The 18,167-nt window shown below is 38.9% G+C and overlaps 1 protein-coding gene across 1 annotated transcript in view; it reads right to left on the bottom strand.

The window, feature by feature from the left end:
• MOV10L1 (Mov10 like RISC complex RNA helicase 1) overlaps positions 1–18,167 on the bottom strand; it is a 38,697-nt gene that overhangs the window by 10,795 nt on the left and 9,735 nt on the right. The window contains exons 7-22 of the mRNA XM_030469229.1: positions 17,933–18,040; positions 17,607–17,799; positions 15,542–15,736; positions 13,750–13,864; positions 12,340–12,517; positions 11,660–11,730; positions 11,197–11,288; positions 10,545–10,603; positions 8,519–8,697; positions 7,965–8,111; positions 7,163–7,284; positions 6,267–6,366; positions 5,655–5,819; positions 2,639–2,812; positions 1,733–1,882; positions 95–202 (exon numbers count right to left, since the gene is read on the bottom strand). Of these exons, the coding sequence (XP_030325089.1) occupies positions 95–202; positions 1,733–1,882; positions 2,639–2,812; positions 5,655–5,819; positions 6,267–6,366; positions 7,163–7,284; positions 7,965–8,111; positions 8,519–8,697; positions 10,545–10,603; positions 11,197–11,288; positions 11,660–11,730; positions 12,340–12,517; positions 13,750–13,864; positions 15,542–15,736; positions 17,607–17,799; positions 17,933–18,040 (2,156 nt within the window). The remainder of the gene's footprint in view (positions 1–94; positions 203–1,732; positions 1,883–2,638; positions 2,813–5,654; positions 5,820–6,266; positions 6,367–7,162; positions 7,285–7,964; positions 8,112–8,518; positions 8,698–10,544; positions 10,604–11,196; positions 11,289–11,659; positions 11,731–12,339; positions 12,518–13,749; positions 13,865–15,541; positions 15,737–17,606; positions 17,800–17,932; positions 18,041–18,167) is intronic.

The following is an 18,167-nucleotide window of genomic DNA, read 5'->3' as shown; positions in this document are numbered from 1 at the left end:
TTTTTGATTTCTAAAAGCCCTGTACCAAAAGGCAATACAGAGACTTAGACCCACACACAAAATCTCTCCACAGGACCACAACAAATATACATACTGTTGATAAGATGATGGCCATGTACTCCTGTCCTTGAAACTCTTCCACTGTGCCAACTTTAATGTCTGCCAAATCAATACTTCTTAGAAGAAATCTAATTTTTTCCACCTTAAAAAAAAAAAGTATTTGAAGTTTTTTTTTTTACATTTCAAAGTGAATTACTTCAAAATTGATTACATACTGCATATAGAAGTATGTGAATTAACACAGAGATGTCACAGGGGATGCCTACACCAAGCATCGTTCACTAATAAGGTTTGGAAATAAGACAGTAACTTTTTTTGAGAAGTATCACACAAATTAAAAGGGACTCAGTACCATTATTTAAACAGAAACCAACAGATTTTATTAAACTGAAATTTAACAAGAAGAACTTAGATCCATAAACCTTCTTCTCCCAATGTTCACTGTATCAAACAGATGTCTGAGGGAAGAAGCAGCTTCCCTCAGACCCTTAAGAAGAATTCCACCCTTGCTTTCCAGCTGCATAATGCAGCATGAAAGACAGAGGGGAGATGTGACCTTAAGTATGCTCCCAAAACCAGAACGAAGGACTCTCACACTCTGTAATGCTGGTACATGTGGGATGCTGCTTGGAGACTCTCTCAAGTGCTACAAGAAACTTACCAGGAAATCATGCCTAACTAAGCTGAAGATTACAGTCAATGACAAGTGTCTGGTCAGCACTCCTGCAATGCAAGGTGACCTTCTGGAAGGGGACATGACTATTGTATGTCTTGCATCATAGGCAGATGAAGGACACAATCATGTTAAATCATGTGAAATGTGTAAGGGAGTACAAGAGGATCAGTCACATCATTATATGTAAATATTTGAAAAATAAATAGTAACTGTAAAGACCAGCAGGTGCATACACCTGACTAGTAGGATCAGTGCAGGAAAAGCTGTCATTTACAAGAGATCTCTTCCAAAGAGGTTGGTCTTTTCTACCACATCTCAGTGTTTTCCTCAACCCGTGCATGCAATGCCATGAGGATTGAGCACACCGTCCATGGCATCCTCCAGAAAGGAGAGCTAGCTTTTTAAAATGAAAGCAAATTCCACATACTTAACAGACATGAATACAAAGTTTCAAAAAACAAAGCACAGCGTTTGAAATTGACATTCAACACTCTCTAGAGGTTTCAATAGCAGCACAAACAAGTTTGACTACAGGACAGCTAAGAAGTCTTCAGTTGCTCTAGTTTTCCCAAAGCCAAACAAGGTGACATGCCAGCTACTTCACTGTATTTCCCTTTTGTTTCACTTCCCAGCATAGAGTGTGACAGAATCAGACTGCTGCTCCAGCTGCTGCATAATGAAATTCTTGACTTGGACTCTTTATACTCTAAACAACTGAAAATCTGCTTCTGTCTCCAAAACTGCAAGATCTCTCCTTAATAATTTCCTGATACTTAGATTTAAAAAAAAAAAAAAAAAGTAGAATGCCATTACTGCTGCCTTCTCTAGGTTTAGATATCAACGGGAACATCATTAATGACTGATAATACACCACGTGATATGACAGCCAACAGTGAAGTTTTGAGATATGCCTCTCTGCTTTAACAAACCACAGCCACAATGTAAAACCCCAAGATGAAATACACCAACTCTGAAGCTGCCAGACATCAGCTGTACCTGTTTACGATACGGTGTGATCACCCCAATGTCAGTCACTGGCACTGCAGCATTCTCATTTTTAGAAAGGTGGCAACAGTATTGCATTACTTGGACTGCCTCGGTTGGATTAAACCATGAAGGGCTGTGACCTTCACGTGTTTCAGTGCCCTGTGTTAGGGGAGAGTATATGATGATGACAATGTGAGAGATGACTTTATTAACAGATTACTCTTTTACATTCTAAATGCAAAAAAAAATTATATACAGTTTCTCTTCTTTGCTATACACCTTTTCCAGTGAAGAAGCATCACCTAATATTTTTTTTTATGCTGAAGAATTTATTTGACAACAGTACTTCATTGTAAAAAAAAAAAAAAAAATGGAGTTAAACATCAACTCAGAATAACAGATACTAGCAAGTTGGTATCTTGGTTTTGTGCAGACTGTGAGTTTCAAAACCAAGCCTCTGCAAGCAGTGGATATGATCACTTCTTAGTAACTTCATGGAACACTAAAGAAAAACTTTGCTAAAAGTACTAATTATCCCCTGCCTACATAAGCCCTAATAATCATCTAGATTTAGAGGCTTGTACTCATTCTAATGTAGCAAACTCTCATCAAAATCAATCAAAAGGCAGATAACTGTAGCTCCATCTTGGTCAATCTGCTACAATTTTAAATTTGCATCAAAATGTCTCCACAATACACTCCAATTGTCAGCTGCTCAAATTCTTAGCAAACATTTGACTTTGGTATTTTTTCTAAAAAGGAAGTCGGGAAGTCACATTATTTGCAAAACATTTATTCTTTTTTTCATAGAATTTCCTTTCTAGAATTCATTCTAGAGAAAACTCATCTAAAACTTCAGCAAACTTCTATCAGGCCTCCTTATTCATACTTTCATTAGATGAACATTTTACATACCCTTATTCCACGAAAAATCAATGGAAATCCCTTCCTGGGCAATTTCCCCCAGTGCAACAAAGAAGTTACTACTGAAGCATCTGCACAAACTTCTAGCTCCTTTTGGTAAAACAATTTAGATGGCAAGGCAAGCAATGCAGAATGTGACCTGTAGTTCTTTACGAGCTTTGTGATCTGCAAAGAGAAAACCCAAAATTCGTAATCAAAATAGGTAACTGCTCATCAGGCTTCATAGTATACAGCTCCCAAGTAGGTGCTACCTTCCATCCTCTAGCATTAAGATTTTCTAAAGATGATGAAGACCCATATTAAAGGCAAAAACTGCAGATGTGATTCCTGTAAGTATAAATAAAATAATTTTTTTAAGTCAATCTCTTTCCTCTCTAAAGAAGAAAAAAAAAGTGACTCGAATGTATGTGATAGATTAATTGGTCATTCTCCAGCTTCTTAAGACATCTGGTCCACAGGCACATTCTCTTTTTTTGAGAGAATCAGATTCTTTCTATGGGGTTTCCATGGATGCAATTTCTTTTTTTGAGGAAGTCTTGACGAGCAGAAAGGGAGCAACAGGACAGCTCATAGAAGCTGGCCTCAGAAACCAGAAATGTATTTGTCTTTAAATGACAGAACGGCTTTAAGGAAGCATTTCAGTTAGCAATGATCAGCAAAATAAAATTCCTGTAAAAAGACTAACATGACATCCAAGGCCAAGGGTATTCTTAAAGTCCTCATACTTCCTGCTCTCCCAGTATGCCAACTGCCCATAAGCACTGCATAAGGAACCGTGTGAGCTTGCACTAACAGGTTCTAGAAGGAAGACTGACAGGTTTTTCAGTAGGCTGAGCTCAACCTCCACTGTTCCCCTTAATTCTGCCATCAGATTTCTTCCCTCCTGTACTTAACATCATCAGCTCATCATCTTTTGCTCTCAGTTTAACTCTTCATAGTGTATTACTATGAGAATGGGAAAGCATCTTAGAAAGTTTAAATTCAGACCTAGATTTCAGATTTAAATAAGTATTTAAAGCAGCTGAAACATCTGTGATTGTTTATAGAATCATAGAATCATAGAATTAGCCGGGTTGGAAGGGACCTCAGAGATCATCTAGTCCAACCCTTGACCCACCGGAGCAGTTGCTAGACCATGGCGCTGAGTGCCACATCCAGTCTTTTTTTAAATGTCTCCAGGGACGGAGAATCTACCACCTCACCGGGCAGTCCATTCCATAGCCTAATCACCCTCTCCGTGAAGAAATTCTTTCTAATATCTAACCTAAACCTCCCCTGGCACAACTTAAGACCGTGCCCTCTTGTCTTGTTGAAGGTCGTCAGCGAAAAGAGTCCAGTTCCCACCTCGCTACAGCCTCCTTTCAGGTAGTTGTAGACAGCAATGAGGTCTCCCCTGAGCCTCCTCTTCTTCAGGCTGAACAGCCCCAGCTCTCTCAGCCTCTCCTCATAGGGCCTGTGCTCGAGTCCCTTCACCAGCCTGGTTGCCCTCCTTTGGACCTGTTCCAGGACCTCTACATCCTTCTTAAACTGAGGGGGCCAGAACTGGACACAGTACTCGAGGTGTGGCCTAACCAGCGCTGAGTACAGGGGAAGAATCACCTCCCTGGACCTGCTGGTGACGCTGTTTTTGACACAGGCCAGGATGCCATTGGCCTTCTTGGCCACCTGGGCACACTGCTGGCTCATGTTCAGTTTCTTGTCGATGCAGACTCCCAGGTCCCTTTCTGCCTGGCTGCTCTCCAGCCACTCTGTGCCCAGCCTGTAGCGCTGCATGGGGTTGTTGTGGCCAAAGTGCAGGACCCGGCACTTGGCCTTGTTGAACCTCATCCCGTTGGAATCGGCCCAGCTCTCTAGTCTGTCCAGGTCCCTCTGCAGAGCCCTCCTGCCTTTGAGTTGGTCCACACTTCCTCCCAGCTTGGTGTCATCTGCGAATTTGCTGATGATGGACTCAATCCCTTCATCTAAGTTGTCGATAAAGATATTAAACAGAACTGGGCCCAATACTGATCCCTGGGGGACACCACTAGTGACCGGCCGCCAACTGGATGCAGCCCCGTTCAGCACCACTCTCTGGGCCCGGCCCTCCAGCCAGTTCCTAACCCAGCACAGGGTGCTCCTGTCCAAGCTGTGGGCTGACAGCTTTTTCAGGAGAATGCTATGGGGGACGGTGTCAAAGGCTTTGCTGAAATCCAGGTAGACCACATCCACCGCCTTCCCCTCATCCACCAAACGGGTCACCTGATCATAAAAGGAGATCAGGTTGGTCAGGCAGGACCTGCCCTTCCTAAACCCGTGCTGGCTGGGTCTGATCCCTTGCCCATCCTGCAGGTGCTGTGTGATTGCACTGAGGATGATCTGCTCCATAACCCTGCCAGGCACTGAGGTCAGGCTGACGGGCCTGTAGTTTCCCGGGTCCTCCTTCCGGCCCTTTTTGTGGATTGGCGTGACATTCGCCAACTTCCAATCGTCTGGGATGTCCCCCGTGAGCCAGGACTGTTGGTAGCTGATAGAGAGAGGCTTGGCGAGCTCTTCTGCCAGCTCCCTCATCACTCTTGGGTGGATCCATGATACCTCTGCCTCTTAACAAAGACTTCAGGTACTTCACCTGAAGCTGTTCTTTAGAGGAAGAGGCAATAATATACAGGAATAATTTCATTTTTCACTGTCCTGAAACATGTTTAAAAAACTTAAACTTATGGTAAATGTGAACAACAGAGAATGTAATTTGAAGGCATTATTAGAAATTCTGCTTTATGCACAATATTTGACTTATTCTGCTTAAGAATAGAGAGCCCCTCTAAAGAAGGGCTTTAAGAGGCTGGAGGGCTCAGCATCCTTGCTATTCAGAGTATATATGCAAAATAATCAAGCTTTCCTAGAGAACTAATGCTCAAGCTACACTTAACACTAAGCATCAGGGAGCATAAAAGTGATAAGGGAACTGCAGGAACCACAGTTTCTCCTTTCTTGTCTTAGATTAAAAAATTAAAATTGTAGTTTTACTCACCAGCAAAGGATTATATGCTCCACAGGCACTAAAAGCATCCTCATCTCTCTGATATAGCTCTCTTGATGTCAGTCTTTCCAGCAAGGACATGTTTAATCCAAAATTTTGTGCAATGTTAGATTTTATTACTGGCCCTAACTGCTTTGGATCTCCAACAAGAACTATCTGCATATGCAATTAAAAAAACCCATCTTGTATTAATACAGTTATTAAAAAAAAGTAGTTTCAATAGCATAATCAACTTAGAATTCAGAATCCAAAGGTCAATTTATATCAAATATTCTGCTTTCCCCCAAACATCTAATCTGTATGCAAAGAAGGGCTAGGCCTAAGACAAAAGTACATTATTGTCTTAAAATAAGAAATACTATTTTTGACATCTTCCATCCAGTGAATCCTGTTCAACCAATGCAAGCTTCTTTTAGATATAAAATAACTCATTTAAGTGTGGGAAATGGATACTGTGCATGAATAAAACTTACTACAAGTACTCAGAATTCCATACTCATTAATAGGAAATGGCTGCTTGGTGTTCTACATTCTTCATAAAAATAACAAAAAAGTAAATTAAAACTTTTTTTTCCTTTCATTAATTGATGCTAAGAGAACTACCTGTGCATTAGATTCTGAAACCAATCCAATAGGAATCAGGGTCTCTGGCTCACTTGCTTGCCCTGCCTCATCCAGAATCACATGGGTGAAGTGTCCATGCCTAGAATTGAACAACATGAACCCCAAATTGGGCTGTTTTCAGATTAGTTCATTGTGCCACCCTGTGGTTGTCCTCAGCAATTCTGTTAACTTCCTTGTCAAGTGTGTTAGGCAACTCCACTCACACACAGCAAAGATAGATATTTTCAAGATGGATTATAGAAAAAACAACCCAGTAACTTTAATTTGCTCCCTTTGATTTTGTTTACATACTGTGGATATACACATTTCCTGGTTATTTTAACTAAAGCATTGTTTATATCAAGATTAAGACACTTAGAATTTAAGTTTTAATTTTTCTCAAGTTCATTCAGTTATTTAACTAGAACAATGCACTTGTAGCAAAGACCATTCCCAGGCTTTGCTTCTACCAAACAGCTAGAGCCAGTTAGGCTTCAGAGTGTCTACAAAGTTAAAATCCCTGTCAGAGGAAACTTCAGTTAAAAGCATTTGACATAGTGGTTGTTTGCAGTTAGTAAAGGTCACTTGATAAAAACCAAACACAATATAATTTTTAGTGTAGCAATTAGCAATGTCATTTCCAAGGCTCTCACTGGTAATGAAGAAGTTATGTGTCAAAAATGTTTAACATTATTCAAGATAAATCTTAACTATACCATGGAGAAAGTCTCTACTGAAACATTACTAAAACCAAGTGGTTTGCTAGAAGACAGTTTCAAGATAGAGGCACATGCAATAAACTGTATTAAAATAGCTCAAATTACAGTTCTTAGAGGATGCAAAAGCTCTGGGTTATGTAGCACCCTGCTGTGACATTCCTATCTGCAGTACTCTACCGTATTCCTGTTTGATAAAACATTCCTGCACTGCTGCATGTGGTAATTATTATCCTGAACCATAATGCTTTCAGAACATCATCGCCATCTTCGCAGTAAGGTTTCAGGGTATCATCTATTGTCTGCAGAAATAAAAAGATACTTTGTAAAAAAAAATCCTGCTCTAAAACTAAACATTTTAATCTGAATAAAAAAGCCCACTGAAAACAGCTTGAGAAGCTGAGCAAAATATTAAGACCCATTCATACACCAAGATGAATTCTTCATTGTCTAAACAAAGTAGTTCAAATGCAAGACATCTGTGTTTTCTCTATTGTAAGGATCAAAATTGCACATATGGACTTTTCATACACAGATGTATGAAGATGAATATATACAAATACGTAACGTTCACACACAATGTGTGCATACTTATAAAGATGACAGCCCTGGTTGAATACTTTTCTGTATAATTATCTTAATTTGGAGACAATGGCTTGATTTCAGTCAAAGATTTCAAGACTGCTTTGTAACTCAGAGCATCTTACCACATTAGAAAACCTAAAACTCCTACTCATATGTATGTTCTGCTTGTGGAGTTGAGCACTGAAGGAAAAAGGTTAAGATTCCATGTTCATATACCTAACCAAGGACTACGATCAACACTTTTCTGTTTATCTTCTGGAAAAGCTGCAGCCGTAAGTTCATACCCTGGATCCTAAACAAGCCTAACCAGTGTGATAACCAGTGACACTTACATCACTAAATCAGTATTTTGAGATCAAAATGTTAAAATGGACTTGCAGATATCTGTAATCTTTACCTCTGTTGACCTGAAGGTAGCATTAACTCTGACCATGGCTCCTGGTTTTAACATATTGCTTTGATGCAGCCGCAGGCAGATCAGATCTGTGGCAGCATTTGACGGTGCACAAACCAAAATTCTGCTATCTGGGAGAGTATAATGTATCTACATTAAAGAAGATGGACATGAAAAAAATTATTTAGAGAAGCAGCAATAGCTCAAAAATGCCTGGTTTAAGTACTCACAAGCTACTAAGTATTCCCAAACTAAGTGCACTGACAGCAGAATTAATTAATGGTTATTAGTTTAATGTGTATCTGTGCTTCATGAATATGTTACACACTACTGGAATCACATGTTTGACACTGTTCATTAAAGTTTTAAAGACAAGAAAACTAGAAAATAAACCATTCAGCAATCCTACTAAATCCATAAGGATCTTTCTTCTTTCTTAGGAAAATGTTTTTAAATTTTAAAACTCCTTGGGAAAAAAAATACGATGCTACTTGGAAAATTACTTTTAGTTTTCCAACACTGAAAAGATGAGAGATGACTGATCTGTCATCCAATACCTGTAAAATAGCTTCAATTACTGTTACAGTTTTTCCAGTTCCTGGTGGTCCAAAGAGCACGTAAGGTGTTGGACGACACTGGCCACTCAGGATCCTTTTCACTGCCAGCTTCTGCTGCTCGTTCAGCCTAGGATTGAAAAATTCCCCAGCTCTCTGTTTAAGTGTCACAGTTTCATCACCTATAATCAAGATAAGCATATGTTAAAACTTGACACAAATATTTAGCATACATAGATGAAACCAGTTCCACTTCACATTAGGCTTCAAAAGCTTTTATTTTCCGTATTTGGTAACAACTAATGAATTTTCCCCAAATTCTGATTTCACAGCATAGCATGCAAGAAATATTAATATTTGAGAAGTGTATTGTAACTTTAATAAGGCCAGAAAAGGACTATGATTACTTAACTCCACAATCTAAGAACTCTGTTCAGTAATTTTAGCATCAAGCTCGCTTTTTTGTCCTAGAAAAGCAAAATTTCAGTAACTTTTAGTAACTGGTACTTCAGGGACCAGTAGTAAGTCATGACTTCTGCCTTTTTCTCTTACTCCTGTCTGAATTAGTCTAGCTTTAGCTTTCCAGAGCAGAATCTTATTAACCCTTGGGCAGAAGTGCATTCCAGGTAATCTGTTCCAATTTCTTTAGGCATCCTATTGTTACAAAGGGATAAAATCACTCTCTTTGGCAACTCAGTACAATGATATTTAAAGCCACACCTTCCAGAAAAACTCTGAGTGATAAAGGCTTTTTAGCATTTTGGGGAAAGTAGCTATCCAAAGGATAAGACAACCCCACAACAACTGGGAAACTTTGAACAAGACTAAAGTTTTTCAAGTAAACAGCTGGAAAATTATAATTTGAGTACAACATGTATCACTAGATGTTTGCTGCCTCTTCCCTTGAAGTGTCCAAGGACAGTCTGGATGGGGCTTTCAGAAACCTGGTCTAGTGGAAAGTGTCCCCATCCATGGCAGAGGGGTTGGAATGACATGATCTTTAAACTCCCTTCAACACACACCATTCTCTGATTATATGAACTGGAAATGTTTAAGTAAACCACAGAAAGACTCCAATGAAGTTTTCTGCTAGTGTGGTTCAAGAATTTATCTTTAAAAGACAGAATATGAGGACTTCTAAAAAGTACCTTACTCAGCCCTGGTTTACTGAAGTGATTAAAATCCCAAACTGCCTATAACTGAATAGAATGTATTAAAGAATACCAAGCTGGCTTCTTTGTGCAGCTCCTCTCCCCACATTTGCTACATTCACCTCCCCTGATGCCATGCCTTTTGTTTCTTTGTTCTGCACATTTTTGACCTGAAAAAAGCAAGTGAAGAGAAATTTATACCTGTTACCAATTTGAGTGGTATTCAGCATTTTAAGAAACACTTACAGAATAGATACTTTACTTGCCTGCTGGGAATATTGTTCAAGGCAATATTCATTATTATGCTGGGTCTTGATAGCTTGTGGTGATTGTAAGACAAGCCTTTCAGGAAATAAAACTTAAAATTTAGAGGAGAAAGAGAAAGTAGAGAAGTTTTAAAGCCACACAAACACTTTGCATGTTTCATTTACTACATTACTGCTGACATATCAGCTTGCTCTGTGTTGCCAAAACTGGTTTATTCAAGTGGTGAAGACCTCTGTGAAGTTCATATAGATCGTTCTATTCAACCATGAAACTGGGAATTAGTGTTTTTAATAAATACTGAGGTAACAGAAAACACTGCCACTTCATTTGCTATTATTGTAACAGTATGATTTCCACAGTTCTTACTGGCTCACACATTTCACAGATATTTGTTTCCACTGCTCTCTCCTATGATGGCCAACAGATAAAGTAATTCTAATGACACCTACTCTAGATTCTAGCTAAAAAAAAAAAAAAAAAAAAGAAGGGGGGAAAAAATACAGCAAACTCCTCCAAGATTAAACTGCAATACATTCTTCTCAGTATACCCTGATGTAAAACCAGTACAAATCACAAAGTCCTCTAGCCAGCTTAAGCCAACTGAAGTGTACCTTTTTCACCCAGGTAGACAGCTTGTTCAACTGCCAGCTGGCATCTCCTGCTGGTAATCCTGTTCTCAGAAGACAAATTCTTAGATTAAAGTAAAAGCTTGCATTTCTATAAACTACAACAACACACACCAACAAGGTACCCAGTAGTTCTAAAATGGGAGTTTTATATAAAAGTGGCTTTTTTTTTCTGCAGGAGTGTTGATCAAAAGCTTTGCTGTGCATAATATTGATACATACATACTCTAGCTCTTCAGTGAGAAAAAGATGGCCTGGTGTTACAGACTTACACAGTCTTTCAAAGAAGTTCTCTGCACAGCTGATTTTACACATTAAGCAACTCTACACAGACAATAAAAAATCTGCAAAAAATTTTTGCATAATCTTGCAGCCATATTAACATAGGCTTCTTTTTAAAGAAAAAAACCTCCAAAAAAACCCACTGCCCCTCATCCTCCCCAGCACTTCACTACACTGGGGTGCACTGGACATTGCTGCAACCACTTAGACATGCTTAAGACAAAATTCTTTGCATATTGTGACTACAGTTCCAGTTTTTTATCAACAAATGTAGCAAAAGCATGTTGAGTGATTTGAAAAATCACTTTTCTAGAGGAATTATTGAATGCAGCTTTGTATAAACTTAAAAAAATACCTGCTATGAACAAATTCTACATCCATGGGTTCCATGCTGTAAGCCTGTTCAAAGTCTGCATTACATTTAAGGATAACATCTTCATTACATATCTGTTGCAAAGATTAAAAAGGTCAGCTGACAGATGAAAGTTTTAATACTTTAGACAAAGAAACATCTTTGAAAGCACAGAACCCTCCATTTATTGGGTCCAAAAAGTACACCTAGATTTACCTGCTATCAACATATTGTATATCTAGATTGTGGTATGAGTGCTTTCAGAGCAGGTAAAGATAATAATCTAGGAACAATAGGGATGCCAAAGTCTTAAAAAAAATCCAATTAAAAATACAGAATCACGACAGAATGTGCATAAAAAAAGTCTAGCTTCCCAAAAGACAGGTTAAACTTCTTGGTAAATTGCCAGCTTCCCACTGAAACCCGTGGACCACAGTATTTTTAACAGGAGACACATCTTGCTTACCTCAGTAATATAGGCAATGTACTCTATTATATGGTTAGAGTAGACCTGACTTTTCAGTATCACCTTATCACCTATTTTTAAACAAAGTAAAAAGGCAACATACTGTTACACACAATAGTAAAAATCTCTCCACAGCATTTAATTTCTCCCTCTTTTGCATGGTTAAACTAAGAATTTCCAGGATGCTATATGTTAAATAACTTCAGCAAAGGTGCCCTGTGAACTCCTATTCTGAAAAACCATATGCAGTTGTTTATTACATTTTTAAAGACACTTTATACTGATACCCTAAGACAACACCTCCTGAAAACATTGATATATTGAGCTTCGAATCTGAATTTCAACTACTTTCCCAGCTTTTGCTTTTAATACACCTACTCTAAGTTATCACTACACTGCAGTTTATTTTTATTGAAACCCCCACCAATTTTTGATTGTGAAAAATCCTAATGTATCAGAACATGCATTAGAACAGGCACTTGCAATGCTGCTTCAGACAGCAGCCACTGTAATACTCACGCCGAGACACTAACAGTGCAGTTCACCTGTCTAGTAGGTTAGGTTAATAACTTTGTTCAGATATGTTAAAGAGTTCTTTCAACACATGAAATGCAACAGAGTTCCCACTGCACTGAGAATACTGGTTATGATATTTGTCTTCATCTCACATTAATAACTACCTGGAAGCAGGCGAGGTCTGCCCTCTTCCACTCCTGGCACTTCCAACACTAACAAGTTCCCATTCCTTTTCAAAGTAACTCCACTCATGTTAAAGCCTTTTATCTCCATTTCTGCAAAGATCTCTTCAAGCCACAAAAGAGTAGAAAAGCGTGCTCTGTAATTATCTAGATTAAGATGCTGAAAAACAGAACAGTATACATTACTGTTGTAACTTCCACACTTAAGATACAGAATCCCCTCATCTTAATATTATACAAAACACCTCTTAAGACAGAGTGCACAACAACATGGTTGCCATCTAAGGCACCTAAATACATGTATTTATACACTAGCTAAGAGTTTTAATTCCTTCAGTAGTCAAAGCAGAATTAGAGCCCTTGGAGCTCAGATACAATAGCCAGTCAGCTAAGGAATTAACACCACATCTCTCCCTACTACACTGGCAGTTTCAACATCTGAATTCAGAGAGTTTACAAATTTAATTCTATGCTCAGCAATCCAAGAAAGCATAAAATCTAAATACACTGGGCAGAAAAAGGTGAAATGATAGAGTCATGCCAGTCTTGGCTCTGGCTGGTGATTATACAACTTGTGACAAGATGCAAGAACCTGAACTTTCTCCCTCAGAGCATCTCACTCAAGAGGTATTCTCCAACAGTACAAAGCTCTGTATAAAAGATGACTGAGGGCACAGAATGCTTTCTATTTAATATCTTCTCACACAAATACAAGGTGAATGAGCAGGTTTTTCTGGAGCAGGCTTAAAACAGTCACAGAGACCAGAAAGAACTTAAAATGCAGTTAAAAAAGGTTACCCTTAATGGAAGGCTTTCAGTATAAAATTATTTCAAAAACTACCACGTTTTGTCTTCTTTTTGAGAGAGGAGCACTAATCTGCTATCATAATGCTGTGACCTCAGTTTTTGAGCAAGCTGTTTAGCATGCAGTTTTTCAAAAAATGTAAAGGGTTAAATATCAGAGCAAGTTTATAAATCCTTAAAGAATTTTGCTTTTATTTGCTGTGAAATTGCTGCTGAACTATTCTAATGCCCTAAAAATTCCTTTCTAATGATGCCTAAAAAGTGAGAGTAAAGAAAAATCATTCAGCTTCTGTAATACCTCTTGCCTACACTTCTACTCCTCTTGAAAATTTTTTTTACATTTACCCTTTTGTGCTCTTGTAAACTTGGATTCTGTGACATAGTGAAACCCACCGAAGTGGCAAGATACAGACTAAAGCATGGGTGACAATATAATCTTTGTATATATATTTTTTTAATATCTTTATATTTTTTTTATTTATATATTTTATTACACCAAGGGCTACACATTTTTGCTACATTAAAGCTAGTTTGAGCAAACATGCTCACACAAAGTATATTTTCTTAAATAAACCTACACTTGCCTACCTCTGCTAGGAGAGGCTGAAAGCTCAGTATGTCCAACTTCTGATCCACACATTTTCTTAACTCATCTGGTATGGTATAATGCGGGAGAAAGCTTGGCAACTGCCTTCTGCGACTTCTACAACAAAAAAGTACAATGTATCATTTAGCTTCCTGGAATGATACACATGAAAATCAGCTAATTAAAATGCCACACCAAGGCACACATACACAACAGACACAACAATTCCTTCAAAGTGATGATTGAGCATTTTGCTCTACTGTGAAGAAAGGTAAGTGTTCCAGTTACAGATTATTTGAAACACCGGTTGCCTGCTTTTGTAGTTTAGGGATATTTTTATCACTATACTGTTCATTATCACAGAATCACAGAATCCTAGGGGTTGGAAGGGACCTCGAAAGATCATCTAGTCCAACCCCCCCTGCCAGAGCAGGGCCACCTAGAGTACATCACATAGGAACGTGTCCAGACGGGTTTTGAATGTCTCCAGTGAAGGAGACTCCACGACACCCCTGGGCAGCCTGTTCCAGGGCTCTGTCACCCTTACAGGAAAAAAATTTTTTCGAATATTCAACTTGAACCTCCTATGCTCCAATTTACACCCATTACCCCTTGTCCTATCACTGGTCACTACTGAGAAGAGCCTAACTCCATCTCCCTGACACTCACCCCTTACATATTTGAAAACATTGATGAGGTCACCCCTCAGTCTCCTTTTCTCCAAACTAAAGAGACCCAGCTCCCTCAGCCTTTCCTCATAAGGGAGATGTTCCACTCCCTTAATCATCTTAGTAGCTCTGCGCTGGACTCTTTCAAGCACTTCCCTGTCCTTCTTGAACTGAGGGGCCCAGAACTGGACACAATACTCCAGGTGCAGCCTCACCAATGCAGAATAGAGGGGGAGGAGAACCTCTCTTGACCTACTAACCACACCCTTTCTAATGCACCCCAGGATGCCATTGGCCTTCTTGGCCACAAGGGCACATTGCTGGCTCATGGTCATCTTCTTGTCAACCAGGACCCCCAGGTCTCTTTCACCTACACTGCTCCCCAGCAGGTCAGCCCCCAACCTATACTGGGACATCTTGTTGTTCTTCCCCAAATGCAAGACTCTACACTTCCCCTTGTTGAATTTCATCATGTTTCTCCCTGCCCAACTCTCCAACCTGTCCAAGTCTCTCTGAATGGCAGCACAGCCTTCCGGTGTGTCAGCCACTCCTCCCAGCTTAGTGTCATCAGCAAACTTGCTGAGGGTACACTCTATACCCTCATCCAAGTCGTTGATGAAGATATTAAACAACACCGGTCCCAGCACCGACCCCTGAGGGACTCCACTGGTCACACACCTCCAACCAGATTCACTTGCAAAAGGGAAAGTTCTGAATGAAAGGCGTGAAACACTCATCAGGTACAGATGTCAAAGCTACTTGTGGAGTTAGATGTTTTTTTGAGATGATAAACTTATTTTCCATGTTTTTTTCTTAATATAGAAAATGGAATCAATAGTAAGACAATTTTTCTATACATTACTATCCAACATTCTTTATCTCATTTATCACCACATTATACAGTAGAAAGATCTTCTGCTTGATGAATCTACAAAGAAATCAAACAGTTCATTACGAAGAAAATCAATCTCTTCTAACAGCAACATCCACAAATACCTTCTTAACAACACACACATACAAACATGGATAGACTCTCCCAGCCTCCCATTTTCTTTGTCAGCACCACAGAAGACATACATCAGTACCAAATCAATATAGGGGATTTTTTTTCTCTAATTTGCAGTACCTTCTGTATGCAGGGACAACCACTGTTGTCCTCCTTGGCTGAGGTTCAGGAATAATTTTAGTCTTTCTTGGGGAAAACGGTTGCCCAGGTGCTATTAGCAATTCTTCTTCATTTGTTACAGTTGCTTCAATACAGCGTCCAACAGTAAAATCGGAAAAACCAAGCAACAGGAGTTCTTTACTGTATCCAGGATTTCTTCAATCAAGCAGAAGTTATGTTCTTAAAACCACTATGTTCAACTTTATCTTCCCCATATATAAGCAGTTTTAAAAATAAAATTTAGGTACTTATTTAAGTAGCATACAAGAACTGCTAAATTAGGGTAACTCCTCACACTTACTCCACACTCCGAGTTCAATCAAAGTATCATAATTAAAATGAGTAAAAATCTCAACCTCCCAATTAATGAAAAAACTTAAGTAAAGGGTAAAATCCCTCCCCTCAACATACTAGGTACAGAATTTGTATTTTTGCCACAAGGAACACCTTGGAATTAATATTACTGACAAGGATTAGCCAGATATTTTAATCAGAGGAACCTGAAACGTATCCCATTGCTGCCTGCAACAACAGCTTAGCTCCACCTTGATTAAAGCTTGATTTAAGGCTAAGAACATCCTTAACTGCAAGCATATCAAGGGGGGAAGTAGAAAAGACCCTTCATACGTGTAAGCAGTGCTCAGGAACCCAGGAAGCAACAGAGGGAGCAACACCAGAGGGAGCAGTTTCTTCAGAGCAGTTCCTAAGGAAGTTCCTGTCTTAAGTGGAAACATTTCAGCAGACACCCATCTGCTTTGAAATCCCTTAATGAACTCAGCAGTTCTCTCCTTGGCACTGACTACACAGTTCAACACCATTATTCTGTCCCTAAAACAAATGTATCCCAGAAGGATTCTACCTTTCTTTCTCCACTTTCTCCAGTACACTTTTCATGCCAACTAACACTACCTGCTCAGGTTAAGGTTATAGCCTGGTTTTCTCTAGTAAAAACTAACTAGCTCGGTGCAGACACTGAACTCTTCATATTTATGGTCTGTTTTCAGTCTCTCTTGTCTCTGGACAGCAAGCACTTGTTACCTTCATGCTGCAGCCTCCCATGGAGTTTTGTGTGGATAGTTCTGTATTATTCAAAGAGTATCAGACATTGTGGCATTTACAGATCTAAAGTAAAAAATAGACTGTTCTTTCTACAAATACCTATATCAAAAAGGCCAGCCATGCCTGCAGCTTATCTTTTAAACTGCAGCCAAATCATCCTCCAAAGAAGTCGTCTACTCCATGCTTTACTATTTAAATTAGTAACAGAAGTAGTGTGTAAGTTAATGCAGTTACTTTGATGAATTAAACCATCTGACCTTGTGTTCTCCTGTCCAACTTTTAAATTGTGATCATAATAATCAGTGGGTTGTGGTACTCAAGTCATCCAGTATGAGGCTTGTAGCTGTAGTCTGAAATCTGCTTTTTATTCTCAATTAAGTCTGTGAAATATTTTGTAGTGATTTTTTTTCCCCTCGAGGGTTTTCTAAGATCTGCAAACCACTTCCTCTATACATTATACCCACAAGGAAGAACATATTTAAATTTTTTTTTTTTTAATATTTCAGCATGGATAATCAGCATTTAATATCACAAGACGGAGGTTTGTAATGAAGGCATGGAGCAACATGAATATGATGTCAGGGTACTGAGACTGGAAAAAATGTATCAGACATAACAAACATTTCCAGGAAATATTCATTAGCTTTAGTCCTCATAGAGCAATGGGTTTCCTGAAAAGAATATAACCAGCTGCAGGCATCATCTTAATCTTACTGCCTTTTTTAAGAGAAGATGTCTACTCCCACTATATTTCTTCATTTACTACTGGAATTTTCTTTTGACAAAAACTGGAATTCATCATTAAAGTTTTAATTACTTTCAAGGTCTGTTTCCACATAATTTGCTAATATGTACTGGCACATCCTCCACCAAAAAGAGAACTGTACCCAGAATAAGGGAATCATTAAGTCATTATTATGACTTGTTTCTATTGTACCAGTCAGAATCAATGGAAATAAATACTTACACAGCCGTGCATATGATTATTATGAATGCTTTTCCACCTGGTGGTATGACAATATCTTCAGTAATATTGACATGCTTTATTGGTTGCTCCACATCTTCTCTTTGCTCATTGTCTCCATTATGGAGAATTTCATCTTTCACAAAGGAAAAGTCCTCTTCTCTCCTTGATAAATTTGTATCCTGAGAATTAAGTCCTGTAGTAAACAGATTATAATAAACTCTGTTACCACAATTACTATTGCTTCTATATGCAAATATTCTCAAACAAACCTACAGGTCTTTGGAGGAGTTAACAGTCAGCATCCAAATATTAACATTTCACTGTACCTGGAACTCTGTTCTTCATGATGGAGGAATTGTTCAACGACTCACATGCTGTTCCTCCACTGTCATCATAAAAATTAATTGCAGCTTTTGAGACGCCTTCTTGACTTGCTGGAAAAGATGACAGAGAGGCTTCTGGACTATTCTCACAGTTTTGAGGAATCTGAAAAGTGAATTGCTTCTCTTTCACCCATCCAGCAAATCTGCAGCTGATTAAGGACTGTGGTACACTCCCTGT

Source organism: Calypte anna, chromosome 1 (assembly GCF_003957555.1).
Source record: "Calypte anna isolate BGI_N300 chromosome 1, bCalAnn1_v1.p, whole genome shotgun sequence".
Classification (NCBI taxonomy): Eukaryota; Metazoa; Chordata; class Aves; order Apodiformes; family Trochilidae; genus Calypte; species Calypte anna.
This window is presented reverse-complemented; position numbering and strand designations above follow the sequence as displayed.